At 34.8% G+C, this 17,920-nt stretch overlaps 1 protein-coding gene across 1 annotated transcript; it reads right to left on the bottom strand.

The window, feature by feature from the left end:
- Positions 1 to 6,456: 6,456 nt before the first annotated feature.
- On the bottom strand, positions 6,457 to 11,020 carry LOC104087630 (ubiquitin-conjugating enzyme E2 7-like). The gene is made up of 6 exons (XM_009592161.4): positions 10,813 to 11,020; positions 10,603 to 10,705; positions 9,609 to 9,706; positions 9,400 to 9,500; positions 7,307 to 7,384; positions 6,457 to 6,770 (listed from the first exon to the last, which is right to left on the bottom strand). The coding sequence occupies exons 1-6, from the start codon at positions 10,865 to 10,867 to the stop codon at positions 6,696 to 6,698; spliced, it is 510 nt and encodes a 169-aa protein (XP_009590456.1). The 5' UTR covers positions 10,868 to 11,020; the 3' UTR covers positions 6,457 to 6,695.
- Between the last annotated feature and the right edge of the window lie 6,900 nt (positions 11,021 to 17,920).

The following is a 17,920-nucleotide window of genomic DNA, read 5'->3' as shown; positions in this document are numbered from 1 at the left end:
GTAAAAAGATAGAAAGGAAATTGTAAGGAAGGTGACAAAAGGGATAACAGAACAAGAGGAATATTGCCTGTAAAAATTTCACTTTAATTTTGAACTATGAGTGCTGGTTTGGTAATAGGGATATAAGAAAATTAATTTTGTAATTGAATTTCAGATGAGCCTATGTTTGGTTTGAGATAAAATAGTGGTATAACTGATCCCGAATTAGTTATATTGGGATTATAATATTTTTTTTTCCTATGGGAGGGTGGTATAACTAATTCCAGAATTACTAATCCCGGGATAACTTAATTCCCAACTAAACGGCCCCTTAGGTGTCGTTTGTTTGGTTTAGTTCTGTGATGCACAAGGTAAAATCTCAAATTTTATACTAGCATAACTTCCCTAATCGTTGTAACCAAACGACCCCTTAATATTTAATTACATAATTCGGTGTAAAACTTAGATGCATTATTCGTTACCTTTTACTAATTCGGTAACATGGGTTAACTAATTTTGTCTTTAGGCAAGAGTCTCGTTTTAAATGAGATGAGTTTTTGTCTTATACTAGTATGTCTTCGCGTGTTAGGGAGAGATGTCGTTGGAGTTTCATTCCCTCACTTAATTGTTAGCTAATTTTTTTTTTGTTGCTTTGACTCTCTTTCAAAAAAAAAGAAAAAAACTTGCGGAATATTACCATTAATACTGGGGTTGTTTGTTTTTTCAATAACATATATTAGATTATAATGTAGGGATTGTAATACGAAATTAAATCATAACAAAATTATTTAGTAGATATATTTTGTCAGTAGATATATTTAGTAGGAAAAAAGAGATATGTTCTATCAGTATATGTTTGATTTATTGGACTAAAAATAAGATATATGAGATATAAGTTTATATTCTATTCAGCGACTATAACTTTTTTAATTATGCATTACTAAGCCAAGTTGAACTATTACAATAGGTGAATCTCCATACGGCAACTTGAAAGATTAGTATACTTATAACATGACAAAGTGTGCAAAAATATAAAAGTTCTTTGAATTGTCGGTACCCAGTATGTATAAAACTTAAGGTCTTTATATATATCTATATTGACTTCGTATTTAGTATTTACACTTATGATTTACCCGTATTAATATAGGGACTTTTTTATATATATATACAAGATTTTAAACTTATTTACCCGATTTTGTCTAAGTTTTTATATTTACATAAAGTAACAAAAGTTTTTTATAAAATATATATAAATTCGGTCAAAATCTATAATTTATCTACAATATAAATACACATTTTTTGTACATAATCCGGTCAAAAACTACAATTACATACAATTTATATACAATTATATATACAATTATGTAAGTTGTAGATATTTTATATACCGTTTCTACATTCGACATACAAAATATATACAATTTGTTCATGTCTTCTTTTTCAAGTTTCAATTTAAAATTTTAACCAAAATCACCTCGAATCTTCACCAAATTATTTCAAATTTGAGATATAAACTCCAACGGATATTCCCAATCATTTGCAACAACACCCAATCCAAACAAAAAATAATTTCATGAAATTTCATTTTTGTATTCAAAGTTTTGAAGCATTTTAATGGCAGTCTGTCACGACCCAAAATCCACGTGACCGGCACCCGGCACACTACCCGATCCGAGCGAACCAAACCATGTGATGCACCCAAATCATATGCATGAAAACCTAATATAACTACGGAAGCTCCTTGAAAATCATATACATTTTCAAGTTAAATGATAAAATATTTTCCAATTCAAAATCACACATGATGACTTTCATGATAATAACAATGAGACTAAGTAAAATAAATATACTTTCATGTATGTCGTGTACAACCCCGTTATTACAACCTTTCACAACTATCTATGGAGTCTATATACCAAAGAATATAACTAACGGTTGGAGTAATTCCAACAAAATAAAATAAGGAAGAACATGATAGCTACCATAAAATAAAAGTGGTGCTTCATAATACCTCGAAAAGAGAGTCATCCTAGCCTGATCGCATGCCACGTATCATACATCATCCTGAAACATGTAAAGTAAGCAAGGCCCTGGAGGGGGCCCCTTAAGGGCAGGGGCTAAGGGCTGAGTACACCACAACGGTACTCAATAAGTGTCATAGGCTCTCTCTACTTAAGTTATTGGGACAAACTTTATAAACACAATGCACCATTATTTGATATAAAACGATAAAAAAATTTATCAATTCACGACCATTGTTATTTTAAATAACAACCAAGTGAGATATAACCCACAATATAAACTTTTAAAATATTTACATCAATCCAAGATTTTGGATAAAATCGTACAAAATCATTCCATTTGCTTTAAGTCATCGAAATCACTTTCGGCTCCTTAGGCCTAAACATAAGAAAATCATCCTTACCTTTCACTGGGAGTACTATACCATCACCGACACAAGAAGGTTAAGTAGGTTATGTACCTAACGGCAAGTATCATATACCCTACTTGCTCAGGTCGTCTCATCGTAGTGCCGTACGAATCGACTCAGCCACGTTAATAATAGCACAAAATAGTACTTTCTCGAGGGAGAGCACTCTACCATTGTCTATACCACAAAGTGGCCATCTACGCGTACACCGACACGTGTAATTTTATGACAACGAACACGATATATCCGAAGTCAATTTCGGTGAACACAAGTAACTCCCAAAATATTTGATACTTCAAAATAGATCCATAGCATAGTAGCCTCAAATGATTTATTTTTATCAAATCATAGCATTTATAGAAAATCTAAATCCTTTGAACGAAATTTAAATAAATAAGCTTTTACATGCTAAAGCCTTTAGAAATTCAACATCAATCTTTAAAAGATATCACAAGTGCTATTCTGTTCGTCAATTTTCAAAAGAATACTTTCCATGAAAACTTAACTTTAGCATTCAAATATGTATACTCTTGTCAATACGTAAGTTTTGATAAAAAACTCATAACATTTACCTTAAGTGTCACTTTGCCAACAAGATTTAAAATAAAAGTTATAAAATGGCATGACACTATATATGCAACATAATATTCTAGTACATGGAGACATCCGTACTTGTTTGTCCCCACAAGCACGAAAGCACATTTGCAAATAACTTAAGTATTAACTCGAAACATGCTTTTAGAGAAAATCCTTCAGGAAGAGTAAGTTTTAATCATATTACCTCGCTTTCGCTTTATTAACATTCACAAGATTTCAATCCTCCTCCATCATTCCAATGTTGATTAAAATGCTCAACATCACCAACAAGTCGATATCTACAATTAGATATCCTAATTACATCAGAATATGACCTAAGATGTTGATCAACATCCATATATTGCTCACAAGTTGGCTACAAGCCTCCAACAACTCAAATCACCAAATAGTTTTATATGCTAGACCATTTAACTTCATTCTTATGTTTTAATACCCATTCAGAGTCATTAATGATACTACATCAATTGTCCATTGCCACCAAGTTACTATTTATCGTCTTCCATAATCAACACTTATAAAATATACAATTCGGGTGATTACTTAGTTGATCACTTCCATCTTTTGCTAACAAATAATTCCATAGGTTCATTGTATACGTAAATTTCATCGTCAAGATTACCATTCATCTTCTCCCTTATTTTCTCAAAAGTACTATTCATGCCATGAACTAGAGTTTTATAATCCAATCTTTCAATCATTAAAACTTGTAACAAATGCTTCAAATATTTCTATCTACTCATAATAAACGAGTTTGAAGCATTAGAATTACTTCTAGTAGATCAATCTTGAAAAATTACAACTGTGGTGATTTTTGTGTTCTTGAGGATTTGATGAAGAAATCTAGTATTTGGATGTAAGAATGATGTTAGAACTCATGTATATTGAGTAATAATCAATCCAAAATATCATTAACAACCTACCTTGGTTTATTGGACTTGATTTGAGCTCAAAATCTCCTCTCCACTTCAAGAACTCTAACCCCCAAATACACAAAATACTCCACTTCCCCGACCTTGTATTTATAGGCCCAAATTTCTGGGTTTCGGATGCGGACCTGGATGCTTTGCATCCCCACTTCACTCCTCTTTGAAGCTCGGATGCGGACCTGGACGCTATGGCAGCACTTCATTGCCAGTCTCTCTTTCGGACGCGGCCTCGGATGCTTCGCATCCGCAGGTTCCTCCTCCAGCCATTGGTAATTTGGTCATAACTGTAGGAATGTCCAAATGACAAACGGTTTTGAAGAGTTAGAAACTAGACTTGAAGATCTTTCATTTGATAGGTTTTACATCACATAACCATTTATATATATGTAGATATACTCGTCCAGAGTTTGATCTTGTGCGTACTCATTTGGAACTTTAGTCTATCATGTAATTTCCAACTTGACTTAGACTTAGGGCTCTCCTTAGACCCCACATCACTTATAATATACGTCGTACAATTATTATCATATCCAATTGATATCCATCATATTAATAGTCCTCGTCTGCACACAAAATAATATAATTAGCGCACATCAACTTTCTTAATAGCGCTTAAGTGCTTCGAAATTTTTCGGGGTGCTACACTGTAAATGGAGTTTTCAATGGATTAACGTAGTTTCCAATTCAATCTACTCGCTTCGAATTAGTACTATTTTGTTTATTGATTCCAAAAAGTTAAAAGAATGATAACTAAAATGATTCTGTTCATCAGAGCTAATTTCTTTCTTATTTACTTCCTCGTTTTCATAGGATCTGAAGCAAGAACTTTGCTAGGTACTAATCTTCTCTCTTTTTTTTTTCCACTTAACATTAGTGTCATTTCTTTAGTTAATCCACATGAAGATATTAATATAAGAATACTGATAGAGAAAGAGAAAGAGAGAGAGATGGGGAGAGAGAGAGAGGGGGGGATCAGAGAGAGCAAAGAAGGAATTCCCTATTCAATTCCTAATAAAATTGGATACTCATTAATACTAATTTGTATATAACTGGTAAATTATATATCAACTTATAAGTAAGTTAAAATCTAAACAGTGAGGGTAAATAAGTTTCTAACGTAGTACATATAGGTAAAAATCCCATTAAAATATATACATACACATAGCCAAATTTTATGAAATATAAGTAGAATCAGTGAAGGGCGGCTTGGTTTGCTTTGCAGTATGTGGTGTTTTCTTTCTTTCTTGTTTCTTCGTTTTTACGTACACTTTTGTTTGAACATTCCAGGTTCAAACTTCAAATGCTATTTTTTCTACACGTACTATAAAGGTCATTTTAGTAAATTTGTTTATTTTTAATGGGGTTTGTACATACTGAAGTAACTTTTTATTTTTGTTTTCGTTCGCGATTCGGTATTTATATTGATACCTGACTAAATTTGAATTCGTGTCGAAATGTTCAATATTTTTGAGTAGAACTTTCCAACAAAGATGATTTCATACCCGCCCTCGAATATGAGAACCTGAGTAATAATGACGGAATATTTACCATTTCACTATAGTCTCTGTTTGTTCATAGTGAATTAGTTGCAAGCTCCTTTCCTGATGTTTAGGAATTTATATCCGAGGTCAGAGGCGGAACTACGATATAAGTTGATGGGTCATCGACACCCAGAAACTTAGACAAAAACTTTATATATACTTACAAATATTTTCAAATAATAGTCAAATATTAACATATGCCCCGCATCAATATTTATGAAGAGTGATAAATTTATATTGAATGTCATAGTACCTCAGCGACCGCCGAATCCTGGGTCCGTCTTTGTCTGAGGTTGACTTTTGTTTTGTCCTTTTTATCACTTCGCTGCAGCTGCTTGACTCGTTTGCTCTTTGTGGAACATTCGTCGACTTCGATTGACTTTTGAAAAAACTTTAACATAATGTCTTATACGCACATGTTCATCACCGTTATTAAAATGTTTATTTTCATCTTAAGTTATTCTTAATCACGATACATCAAGAAAACTTTTTTGTCTCTTTGATTGTCCTAACCAATGAAGGTATGATATGCGTTACATTTTTCTTTTATGAATATTACAAAGTGTTTAAACTTTAAACCCAAAGTATTTTAAGCTTTTGGTACAATATTTTCTTGTTTAATTATTTTAATATTTGCTTTTATTGTCACTTACATACTCTTTACATTAGTCAACATAATATTTTAAGCAAGGGCAGAACTAGAAAGCCATACTTGGATTCTCCATATGCTCTATGAAAAAAGGCAACGTACTAAGCTCTGTTCTAGGCAGGGTCCGAAAAAAAAAAGACCGATCTATTGTACACAACCTTACTGTTTTCACAGCTCCCTACCTGCTCTACTACCACATTAGAACACATCCCGTTGCATTCATTACCCTTAGCTTGGTATTTTTTTTGGTATTATTTTTCTGGGTTTCAGTTGGCACACATTTAGAACGTCGCATAGTAAAATTTTATATGGCAGAGGCCAGAGATCACAACGTTCAGCAACTAAGTTCTTTTATAAATAAATCTAACTTAATGGCAATTAACCTTCATCAAAGTAAAGATACTAAAAATGTAAAAATGACCAAACCCCAAGACCAGAACCAGAAGGCACAACACAGAATCTGCAACGGTGAACAAATTCTACATTTGTAACTATAAATAAACAGTCAGGCAAAAGATCGACGTCAATTCCTTTAGCCTAATCGCAGAAATGTAGGTTGACATGCATGTTTACTACATTTCTTGTGACCGTCTTACACAACGACTGACCCTTTTCTTGAATTCATCTCTTTTTTCCCTCCATTCCTTCTGCAAAACACCATACACGAGACGTTAGAGATATTAGAGGCACAACAAATGAAACGGATACAAGTGTCAAAGAAACGAGGAGAGGAGCAACAAAGGGAAAGTTTAAAAGTGCAAGAGAAACATTCAGACAAGTGTGTATTCACCCTTACTGTTACAAAACAATGGTCTTAAACAATAAAGAAAAAATTACAAAATGTTTCGTGGATTTTTATTTATCAGCTCCTTTCATCCTGCAAACATGTGTTAAATCTAAATAATTGTAGGTTCGTACGTGAAAACAAAAATATCATTCATCGGCTAATTGATATTTATCATTACACAGACCTTAACTTCAGTTAAGGTTCGACAGCCACAAGTTGAGAAGTCTACCACATTTCAATTAAAGAGAGTTGCAGGATATTGCTAAGCAAAAAGGTAAAAAATCCCAAATGAATATGTGATATAATGTGAATTAGCCAAGGTGCATATCGCCACATTAAGTGGGTCCCGCTTTATGGGAGACCAACGATAAGAAATTCATAAATCAGATTACTTACAGCAGCTTCAACGTTAGCAGGAGACTCATCGTTAGGGCTCGAAAGCATGGATATGATGCTTAAAACTATACTCTCCACCTGCAGAAAACTCTCCAAGTCAATTTTGATTATATAAAAGTTACACTGCTGAAGTAAAAAAAACAGCATACACAAGATGCTGTCCCCCAAACCTATGTCGCTCAGACTCTCCAAAAATATTGCCATGCCCATGTCGGATCCTCCATAAATGCATTATTTTTGGAGGATCTGACAGGCACCCAACGGAATTTTGAGGAGTCCGAGCAACATAGCCCCAAACAATCAAGAGCAACAACAACAACGACAAATCACATTATATATGAATCACATTGTATATTGTATACTTTAAAGTGTTTGAATAGTCAGGTCCAGTAAAACCTGCTAAAAACTCTCTTTCTCTCCAACTCCGGCGGGACACTTATGCTCCCCCACTAAGCATAAAAGTTATTTCAGTCAGAAGGAGACAAAAGACTAGAGCACTACATTTGTCCACTTACACTAAAAGGGTATAAATCAAATATCATTTTTTCTTTTTCTTTTTTGCATTATAGAATTGCTTTTGGAAATGCTAGTATATAAATAACTATAGTGTTGTAAACCCTCTTCATTTCGATTAGATGAGTTAAACTCATTAGTTTACTGAAGCTCAAGAACCTACTTAAACAAGTCATGTGTCAATATAAGCGATGATCAGCCAATAAGCAAGAGTTATATCATATTATACAAGAACTCTCATGCAATTTCTAGACCAAACTTAATTCCTCACTCATATGTTGTTCACTACGTCATTGTGGTTGTTGTTTCGGGGGGGGGGGGGGGGGGGGGGAGTAAACATGTATGTTCACTGCTTCATCAGATTTTATCAAAGAAATCTGGAACATTCTTTTCATGTGTGCATTTGGGAATGAAGACATTAAACATGTTGATGCATTTGACAAAGGGATGAAGGACTTAAAGACACAGGCCATTCTGAAATTCCACGACCTACTCAATCGCAAAGTACCAGGATATTTCAAGAGAGTTAAGTATTAAAAAGAAGTATGATAAAACGAAGGCCAACAATCACAAGATACTACAACATGAATCCCAGATCCCAGGTTCTTGGGGTGATCTTGCTCTTACATTGCCGTTTACAAAGAAAAGAGTAGTGCAATGAATCAAAAGTTGCTAAAAGAATTTCAGCAGCAGTTAAGACTACGTCCAACATATAAGACCGGCAATGTTACATGGTAGTGACGGTTGGGCAGCTAAAGTCCAACATATCCATAAGATAAGTGTTGTAGAGATGCAGATGCTAAGATGGATGTGCGGCCATACAAAATTTGATAAGATAAAAATGACCGTGTTCCACAGAAGGTGCAAGTAGCACGTATTGAGGATAAAATGAAAAAAGGTCGATTGAGATGGTTTAGCCATGTCTTGCGACCTTCTCTCGTTTTATCCTCAATGCATGCTACTTGCGTCGCCCTACATATGCACCGGTCCGTAGGTGTGGAACTATGGTGAGTGAAGGTGTGTTAAAAAGGATGATGTAGACCTAAAATCACATGGATGGAAGTCGACTCGAAAGACCTACAAATCCTTGTAATCAATATAGACTTCGCCAAAGATAGGGCACAATGGAAGAAAAAGATCCATATAGGTGAAACTGTAGTTAGGAGTAGGCTTTAATTAGAGAACTTTTTTGACAAGGTATTGTATTATTATTATTATTACTATATATATATTGACTATTACTCCTATTTTATTTAGGCATGATGATGATATAAATTGAGCTTAAAGAAAGAAGTGCGGATTCCAACATGTTTGAGACTGAGGCATATTAGTTATTATTCTTTAAGATTAGTACCACGGGAGATCGTAGGAGTTTTTTGGTTTTTCTTATTATTCGTCAGGAAGCAAATTGAAACAGTAGCAAATCCTTGACAGACATTAACCCCCTTAAGTACACTATAAGTACGTTTTTTTGCAGTATACAAATTGAAATGGTAAGGGAACAAATTTTCCTGCATGCAGTCAGAGTGAGATTAGGAAACATAGGAGGAAAGACTGCATGCATATTTCCGTAGCCATACCGTGTGGACAGGAGACCAACGTTCACTGGCAAGCTCATAGCCATTTGGATCATCACCGGGCGGGTGAAGAATTGAGATGCAAACCTTTCCGTCGGAGTAAACTGTATGTAACACCGGAATACCAATCAAAAACTAAAATCGGTAATGATGATGGTAACGAAGATCAACCAGCTTAATTAAGCCTATAATATAGATATGTCGCTACAAACCATTAGGATGCCAGATCTCTGTGGTAAACCTAACAGTTGGAGGACTGTTGGGATAATTTTGCGGAAAACTCATGATAGCATTAAAGAAACCCCCTTCACTGCAATTATAACAATTATGCAACGTTAGGAATTCCTCACAAAACTTATTTGTATACATTAACATTGCACAATGTCAAATCAATACTCAAAACTTATTTGTATACATTAACATTGCACAATGTCAAATCAATACTCTTAACTAAACCACATGTGAAATCGTTCAGAAAGCATATCTAATGTCATAGGACCATCAAACAGAGGAAAATTTATAAAACGGGAATGCAGACATTAGAAAAAGAGTTCAAGTAATAATTTTTCGTCTCATTCTTCTTTCAAATAAGTATGCAGGAAAAGAAAATGCAATTGATAGAGCGAAGCGATCATCCTCGGAAAAATGATGGATGCAAGATCCAACTTTTCGACCAATCAATCTAGTCTGCTATATCCTTCCATTCCAATACAAAGTGCAAAATCGACTGATAAGAGGTTCTTATTTAAAGTTTAAATAACTTTCCGCCCCAACTCTTATTTCAGACAATTATCCTGTAAAAGAAAATGCATTCTATAGCTTGTTGATCACCGGGAAAAATGTGGACCCAAGATTCAATTTTTCAACCAATCAATCAATATTTTCCAACCAACCAATCATGTTCCAATATAAAGCTACTATCTTTACCAGATAAAATTAATGTATTCTAGTTCATAGCTTCTCCAAGAAATTAGAAAACCCGATAAATGCACACACATAATTACAAACTTTTCCAGTAGACTTGAACAGTTCAGAACCCAATTAACTTTAACCATGAAATCTCAATAGAATTACACTCATCAATCATGAAATCTCATTAGATTAAATTGTCCTAAATTTACACCAAAAATAACAAATTCAAGAGATAAAAAGAGAACTGTAAGCCCAAATTCAAAATCCTTTTTTTATTTTATAGAGAGGACTCACTATAGAGTATCTTGGGGGCCAATAATTGTAACACTCCATTCAAATAAGTTACTTTCATCAACTAAACCTGCTGAAAATCCATCAACTGGGTTTCTATTGAGATCTGCAAGGAAAAAGCACGGATCTTTGAATTAAAAAACCAAATAAAACAATTAAAAACACCTCAATTAATTAAGAGAACCCAAAAAATGGGTATATAGAGAATTGTACCTTTGAGTTGTTTCTGAAGGAGAAGACTGGCTTGTGAAGGAGAACCTGAAGCCATATGACTTCAGAGAGAGATATAGAGAGAGAAAACGAGAGATTCTAGAGAGAGAGTGAGGAATTTAAAGGGGTCTCAAGAAGGTTCTAGGGTAGCGAAAGAGATGGAAGGGGAAGGGCTACAGAAATTTATGGAGATGTTATTATTATGGAATTTATATACAAAGCGGTGCAGTGAATTGTATATAGTCTTTTTTGTGTGTGTATAAATTTTTTCGGGGGTGGGGGGAGGAAGGGGGGGGGGGGGAAAAAGTCTCTTTGAGTTTAAACTTTAAAACTGACTGATAAAAAATGGAGTATTGAAAGTGGCGGTAAAAAATAAAAAAAAAAATTACAGATCCTGTGGTGTAGATACGGCTGCCTAAGGGGAGGATTCTCGATCAAGGCTGAGACGAAGTTGGGATTTCAAGCATATGAGTTCAGAATTTTAAGAATTTTAAGTTAATGGGTTCATAAATTAGTAAGTTATAAATAATCAATGATTTGTTCAAGACAAATACTGAGATTGAACCAAAATTACTGAGTTCGCCGAATTCGTCGCCAGAACACTGGCTCCGCCCCTAACATAAGGGACAAGGTAAGGAGGCGGTATCGATAAGGTGAGGATTCCTTAAGGGGACTGGAGCTAAGAGTAATTAAGGGTACGGGGTAAGGAAGTTTTGGGGGTATCGTACCAGTATCACTATCGATCCTCGGAAGATACTTAAGGGTGCCGGTAAGCATACTTAAGGTTATGTTTAGATTAAAATTTTAAAAAAAATGAATTGTAGGTAGTTTTCTTGTGTATAAATTTGGGGGTAAGTCTGTTTGAGTTTAAAACTGACTGATAAGTAATATTTGAAGGTGGCAGTAAAAAAAATTACAGTCAGAGGATAATTTATCTAATTACTAGTTTATTTAAAAAAAAATTATTGTTATAATGTACCGGTCGTTTTGACTTTTAGAACCTCGTTCCCCTAAATAAAACTCCTTAAATGTTCTTATAATAAATTGTGACTTGCGAGGATGGTTGGTTCGGGATTTGGAAGTGTTTGGGTTGAAATCGGAACACTTGGTTTCTTAAGTTGGCTTTAAAATGTCAAGTTTGACTTCGGTCAACATTTTGAGAAAACGACCTCGAAATAGAATTCTAATGATTCCAACAGCTCTGTATGGTGATTTTGGATTTAGGAGCGTGTTCGAAATTTTATTTGGAAGTCCGTAGTTAAATTAGGCTTGAAATGGCTAAAATAGGAATTTAAGTTTGCAAGTTTGACCGGAGAGTTGACTTTTTGATATCTGAGTCGGAATCCAATTCTGAAAATTTTCATAGCTCCGTTATGTCATTTATGACTTGTGTGCAAAATTTGAGATCAATCGGAGTTGATTTGATAGGTTTCAACATCGAAGGTAGAAGTTGAAAATTCTAAGTTTCATTAAGCTTGAATTGGAGCATAATTCGTGGTTTTAGCATCGTTTTAGGTGATTTGAGGTTTCAAATAAATTCGTATGATGTTTTAGAACTTGTTGGCATATTTGGTTGAGGTCCCGAGTGCCTCGGGTGAGTTTCAGATAGTTAACGAATTAAAAGTTGGACTTAAAAAGCTGCTGTAATTTTTCTTCTGTTGTATATTCTGGGCTGTGATTGAGACCAAGATCGAGCCCAGATATCGAGCCCAGGGTCGACGGCCTGAGTCGAAGCCAGGGACGAAGCTCAGTATCGAAGCCACGATCGAAGGTCTAGCTCGAGGGCCATGATCGAAGGCAAGGCTTGAGGGCCAGGATCAAGACCCAAGATCGAGGGTCACGATCGAAGTCCCAGGCTCGATGCCATCATCGAGGCCATGACCGAGTCCCAAGCTCGAGGCCTTGATCGAGTACCAAGTTCGAGGGCCACGATCGAGGCCCAATTTCGAAGGCTGCATAGGCAGTTTATAAAAGAGGACATTCGTCCTATTTGTCATTTTTGACGAACTTGAACTTGAGCAGAGGCGACTTTTGACAGATTTTCAAGGGAAAAGCATTGGGGTAAGTGATTCTAACTCGAATTTGCTCTACATATACAAGTATATCATTGTTTTCACCATAAACTAGTGTTTTGAGATTTAAATTTGGGAAAATTTTAGAAACCTCATATAAACGAATTTTTGAGATTCCAGCATTATCGATTCGGAGTCGGATTTGAGTGAAACTAGTATGGTTGGACTTGTAATTGAATGGGTTATCGGATTTTATAACTTTCGCTGGATTCCGAGAAGTGGGCCTACTAACGAATTTTTAATTAATTTGGGGATTTTTATTGAAAATGTAGTATTTCCTTATAGAATTGATTCCTATAAATTTAGTGATTGTATCGAATTATTTTGGTTAGATTCGAGCCAATTGAAGTTGGATAATCGAGAAAAAGGCCTACTAATGGATTAAATTGGAGCAAGACGAGGTAAGTCTCTTGTCTAATTTTATGAGGGGGAAATTACCCCATAAATGATTAAATTAAATATTTATTGCTAATTGTGGGGGCTACGTATACGAGGTGACGAGAGTCCGTGCGTAGCTACTATTAATGCTAAAGTCCGGGTAGTTTAGGACTCAAAAGCATGAATTACTTGTGTAAATGGTAGTCTTTACTTAATTAAATTATTTGATATATTTATATATATGTTGTGAATTGTTTGATAAAAATATTAAAGGATAAAAATCTCATATGCTTGAATTTCTGTTTAAATTAATTAATTGTTAAGAGAAATTGTTCTTCCTCCTGAATTTATCTTATAATAAATAGACTCTCATTCCGGAGGTACATAAGAAAATGTCCTCCTTTCTTATGGAGCGGGCCGAATGCCTCGACAGGATAGATGCATCTATGGATCGTACCGCACGTCCCTCGACAGTGTACACAACACTCTGGATCGGGCCGAACGACCTCGGCAGAAATCGTGCTTAATAATAATAATTACACGATACTTTGATAATTTATTTCAGCTTGTGAAGCTAATTGAAAATTGGAAATTATTGGAATTTAAAGAATTTATTTATCTATATTTGTTAAGGAAATTATTGTTATTTCTGTTGAGGCTAATTGATAAATTGGAAATTTATTGGAATTGAAGGAATTTAATTATTTCTGCTGGTTAAAGAAAATCATTGTAAATTCTATAAATTATGTTGATCTAGATATTGCTATTTTTATTTTATTTATTATTATTAACTCTTAGTGAGTGTCAGAGTCGGCCATCTCGTCTCTACCTCTTCGAGATTAGGCTTGATACTTACTGGGTACACGTTATTTTTCGTACTCATGCTGCACATTTTATTGTGCAGGTACATATATGTCTAGCGACCTTATGGGCGCAAAGGTGTGGTTACAAATGTGGGGACTTAGGTGAGCTGTATTCTATATTACAATCCGCAGCTAACAAAGTCTCCTTCAGAGATATTATAGTTTCCTGTCTAATTTATATTCTGGACAGATGTTGTATTTTAAATTTAAATTCCCTAGTAAATGCTCATGCATTTGTGACACCGGTGTGATGACCCAAAATATCATCTTTAAATTTAATAATTAATTATGTATTTTAAGACCTCGAAAAGTACTATTTATTATTTCTCGACTTGCGTGCACAATCCGTAAAATTTTATGGAAAGTTTGTATGTGAAAAATGGATTAAAATGTGGATTAGAGATTTAAAACTCAATTGTGTTAACTTTGATCAATATTTTAAGCAAACGGACTCGGATCAGTGCTTTAACAGTTTCAATAGGTCCGTATCGTGATTTGAGACTTGGGCGTATGCCCGGAATCAAATTTCGAAGTCCCTAACCCGAGATATGGAATTTTGAAGAAAAATTAAAATGTTTATGTTCGAATAGTGACCGGATGTCTAATTATGTGAAAAACGACCCCGGAATAGAATTTTGATGATTCCAACAGCTCCGTATGGTGATTTTGGACTTAGGAGCGTGTTTGGAATTTGATTTGGAAGTCCGTAGTTAAATTAGGCTTGAAATGGCTAAAAACAAGAATTTAAGTTTGGAAGTTTGACCGAGGAGTTGACTTTTTGATACCGGAGTCGGAATCCAGTTCCGAAAATTTTCTTAGCTCCGTTATGTCATTTATGACTTGTGTGTAAAATTTGAGGTCAATCGGAGTTGATTTGATAGGTTTCGACATCGAATATAGGAGTTGGAAATTCTAAGTTTCATTGACCTTGAATGGGAGCATAATTCGTGCTTTTAGCGTCGTTTTATGTGATTTGAGGTTTCAAATAAGTTCGTATGATGTTTTAGAACTTGGTATATTTGGTTGAGGTTCCGAGGGCCTCGGGTGAGTTTCGGATGGTTAACGGATCAAAAAATTGGACTTAAAAGTTGCTGCAGTGTTTCCTCTTCTGTTGGATATTCTGAGTTGTGATCGAGCCCAGATTACGAGCCCAGGGTTGACGAGGCTCAGACTCGAGCTTGAGATCGAAGCCACGATCGAAGGTCCAGCTCGAGGACATGATCGAAGGTAAGGCTCGAGGGCTAGGATCGAGACCCATGCTTGATGCCCTGATCGAAGGCACATGCTCGATGCCCTGATCGAAGGCCCAGCCTCGATGTCCTGATCGAAGGCCCAACCTCGATGCCCTGATCGAGGCCATGAGCGAGGTTCAGGCTCGAGCCTGTGATCGAAGCCATGATCGAGGCCCAGTTCGAGGACCAGTTCCGAAGACTGCTGGGTAGTTTTATAAAAAGAGGACATTCGTCCCATTTGCCATTTTGACGAACTTGAGCTTGAGCAGAGGCGACTTTTGACAGATTTTCAAGGAAAAATATTGGGGTAAGTGATTCTAACTCGGATTTGGTCTACATATACAAGTATATCATTGTTTTCACCATAAATTAGTGTTTTGAGATTTAAATTCGGGAAATTTTTAGAAATCTCATAGAAACGAATTTTTGAGATTTCGGTATCGATTCAGAGTCGGATTTGAGTGAAACTGGTATGGTTGGACTCGTAATTGAATGTGTTATCGGATTTCATAACTTTTGCCGGATTTCGAGGCATGGGCCCCACAGATAAATTTTTAATTAATTTCAGGATTTTTATTAAAAATGTAGTATTTTCTTATAGAATTGATTCCTATAATTTTTAGTGATTGTATCGAATTATTTTTGCTAGATTCGAGCCAGATAGAGTTGGATAATCGTGGAAAAGATCTTATAGTGGATTGAATTGGAGCAAAACGAGGTAAGTCTCTTGTCTAATCTTGTGACGGAAAAATTACCTCATAGGCGATTAAAATTAAATAATTATTGCTAATTGTGGGGGCTACGTACGCACGAGGTGACGAGAATCTGTGTGTAGCTACTATTAATGCTAAAGTCCGGGTAGTTTAAAACTCAAAGCATGCATTACTTGTGTAAATTATATTCTTTGATTAATTAATATTAATTGATATATATGAATATATTGTGAATTATTAGATAAAGATATTAAAGGATGGAAATCTTATAGGCTTGATTTTCTGTTTAAATCAATTAATTGTTAAAAAAAATTATTCTCCTCCCGAATTTATCTTATAATAAATATACTCTCCTTGCGGAGGCACATAAGAAAATGTCCTCCTTTCTTGTGGAGCGGGCCGAATGCCTCGGCAGGATAGATGCATCTATGGATCGCGCCGCACGTCCCTCGGCAGTGTACACGACACTTTGGATCGGGTCGTACGTCCTCAGCAGAAATCGTGCTTAATAATAATAATTACACAATACTTTAATAATTTATTTCAGCTTGTGAAGTAAATTAATAAATTAAAAAATCCTTGGAATTTAATAAATTATTATTCTTGCTTGTTAATGAATTATTATTCTTGCTTGTTAAGGAATTAATTGTTACTCATGTAAATGAGATTTAATTGATAAATTAAAAATTATTTGAATTGAAGTAATTTAATTAATATATTGAGAATTGTTACATTTGAAGGAATTTGATTATTTTCGCTGATTAAATAAATTATTGTAAATTCTGTAAATCATGCTGATTTAAAAATCCTAGTTTATTTCAGTTATTATTATTGACCCATAGTGAGTATCAAAGTCGGTCATCTCGTCTCTACCACTTTGAGATTAGGCTTGATACTTACTAGGTACACGTTGTTTACGTACTCATACTACACTTGCTGCACTTTTTGTGCAGGATATGAGACATGTACTAGTGGAGGACCTATCATCACATACCCACGTCATCCCGAGGCATAGTGGTGAGCTGCCTTTCTGAGCCGTTCTGCAGCTACCGGTGTCTCTTCTTATATTTACATCCTGTCTATTTCATTTCAGACAGTATTTGGAGCTTTGTATAATCTACTAGATGCTCATTCACTTGTGACACCAGGTCTTGGCACACGCATTAGTAGAGTTTGGGTTTATATTTTCTTGGTTTTAAATTTTATCAATGTATGCTTAATTTATTAGTTGGCTTGCCTAGTTGTAGTGTTGGGCGCCATCACGACCTACAGGTGAAATGGGGTCGTGACAACTGGGTTTTGGGAATGGTTGTGAGTTGTTTAGAAATTTAGTTGCTAAAAATATTTATCATTTACTCTATGAGTTTTATTTTTATTATTTTATTGAAGAAATTTTAATTTTAAATCCATTAAAATGGGTAATTAAGCTAAGTATGTATTGTTGGATTGCCTGACAGCGGTGTCCGGCGCTATCACGACCTTTAATGAATTTTGGATCGTGACATATAAGTTATTCCATGTGCATATAGGTTGGCTTCAAATACTGTGGCTATAAAAGACAAGTTTTGGTTCAATTTATGTTTACGTACCCTTATATAGTCTTAGATTAGATACAAGTAATGTGTTAAAAAAATTAGAACATAATTAATATGGGAAAAGTCTACTCCTTGTAAATATGGAGAAGGAAATCCTTATCCTTAGCATGGTAGAAGTAAGAGTTAATTTCTTGTAAATAAGAGATTTTTTTTTTTTGAATCCTTGTAATTGTATAATTAGGATTATGGATTACAACTTTTTTTCTTTTTAGATTACTTGTAAACACTACTTATATCTTAACATACTGTAGGGATAAT

Source organism: Nicotiana tomentosiformis, chromosome 4, assembly GCF_000390325.3.
Source record: "Nicotiana tomentosiformis chromosome 4, ASM39032v3, whole genome shotgun sequence".
In the NCBI taxonomy this organism is placed as follows: domain Eukaryota; kingdom Viridiplantae; phylum Streptophyta; class Magnoliopsida; order Solanales; family Solanaceae; genus Nicotiana; species Nicotiana tomentosiformis.
Note: the sequence above shows the minus strand (reverse complement) of the source record. Positions and strands in the feature narration are given on the sequence as shown.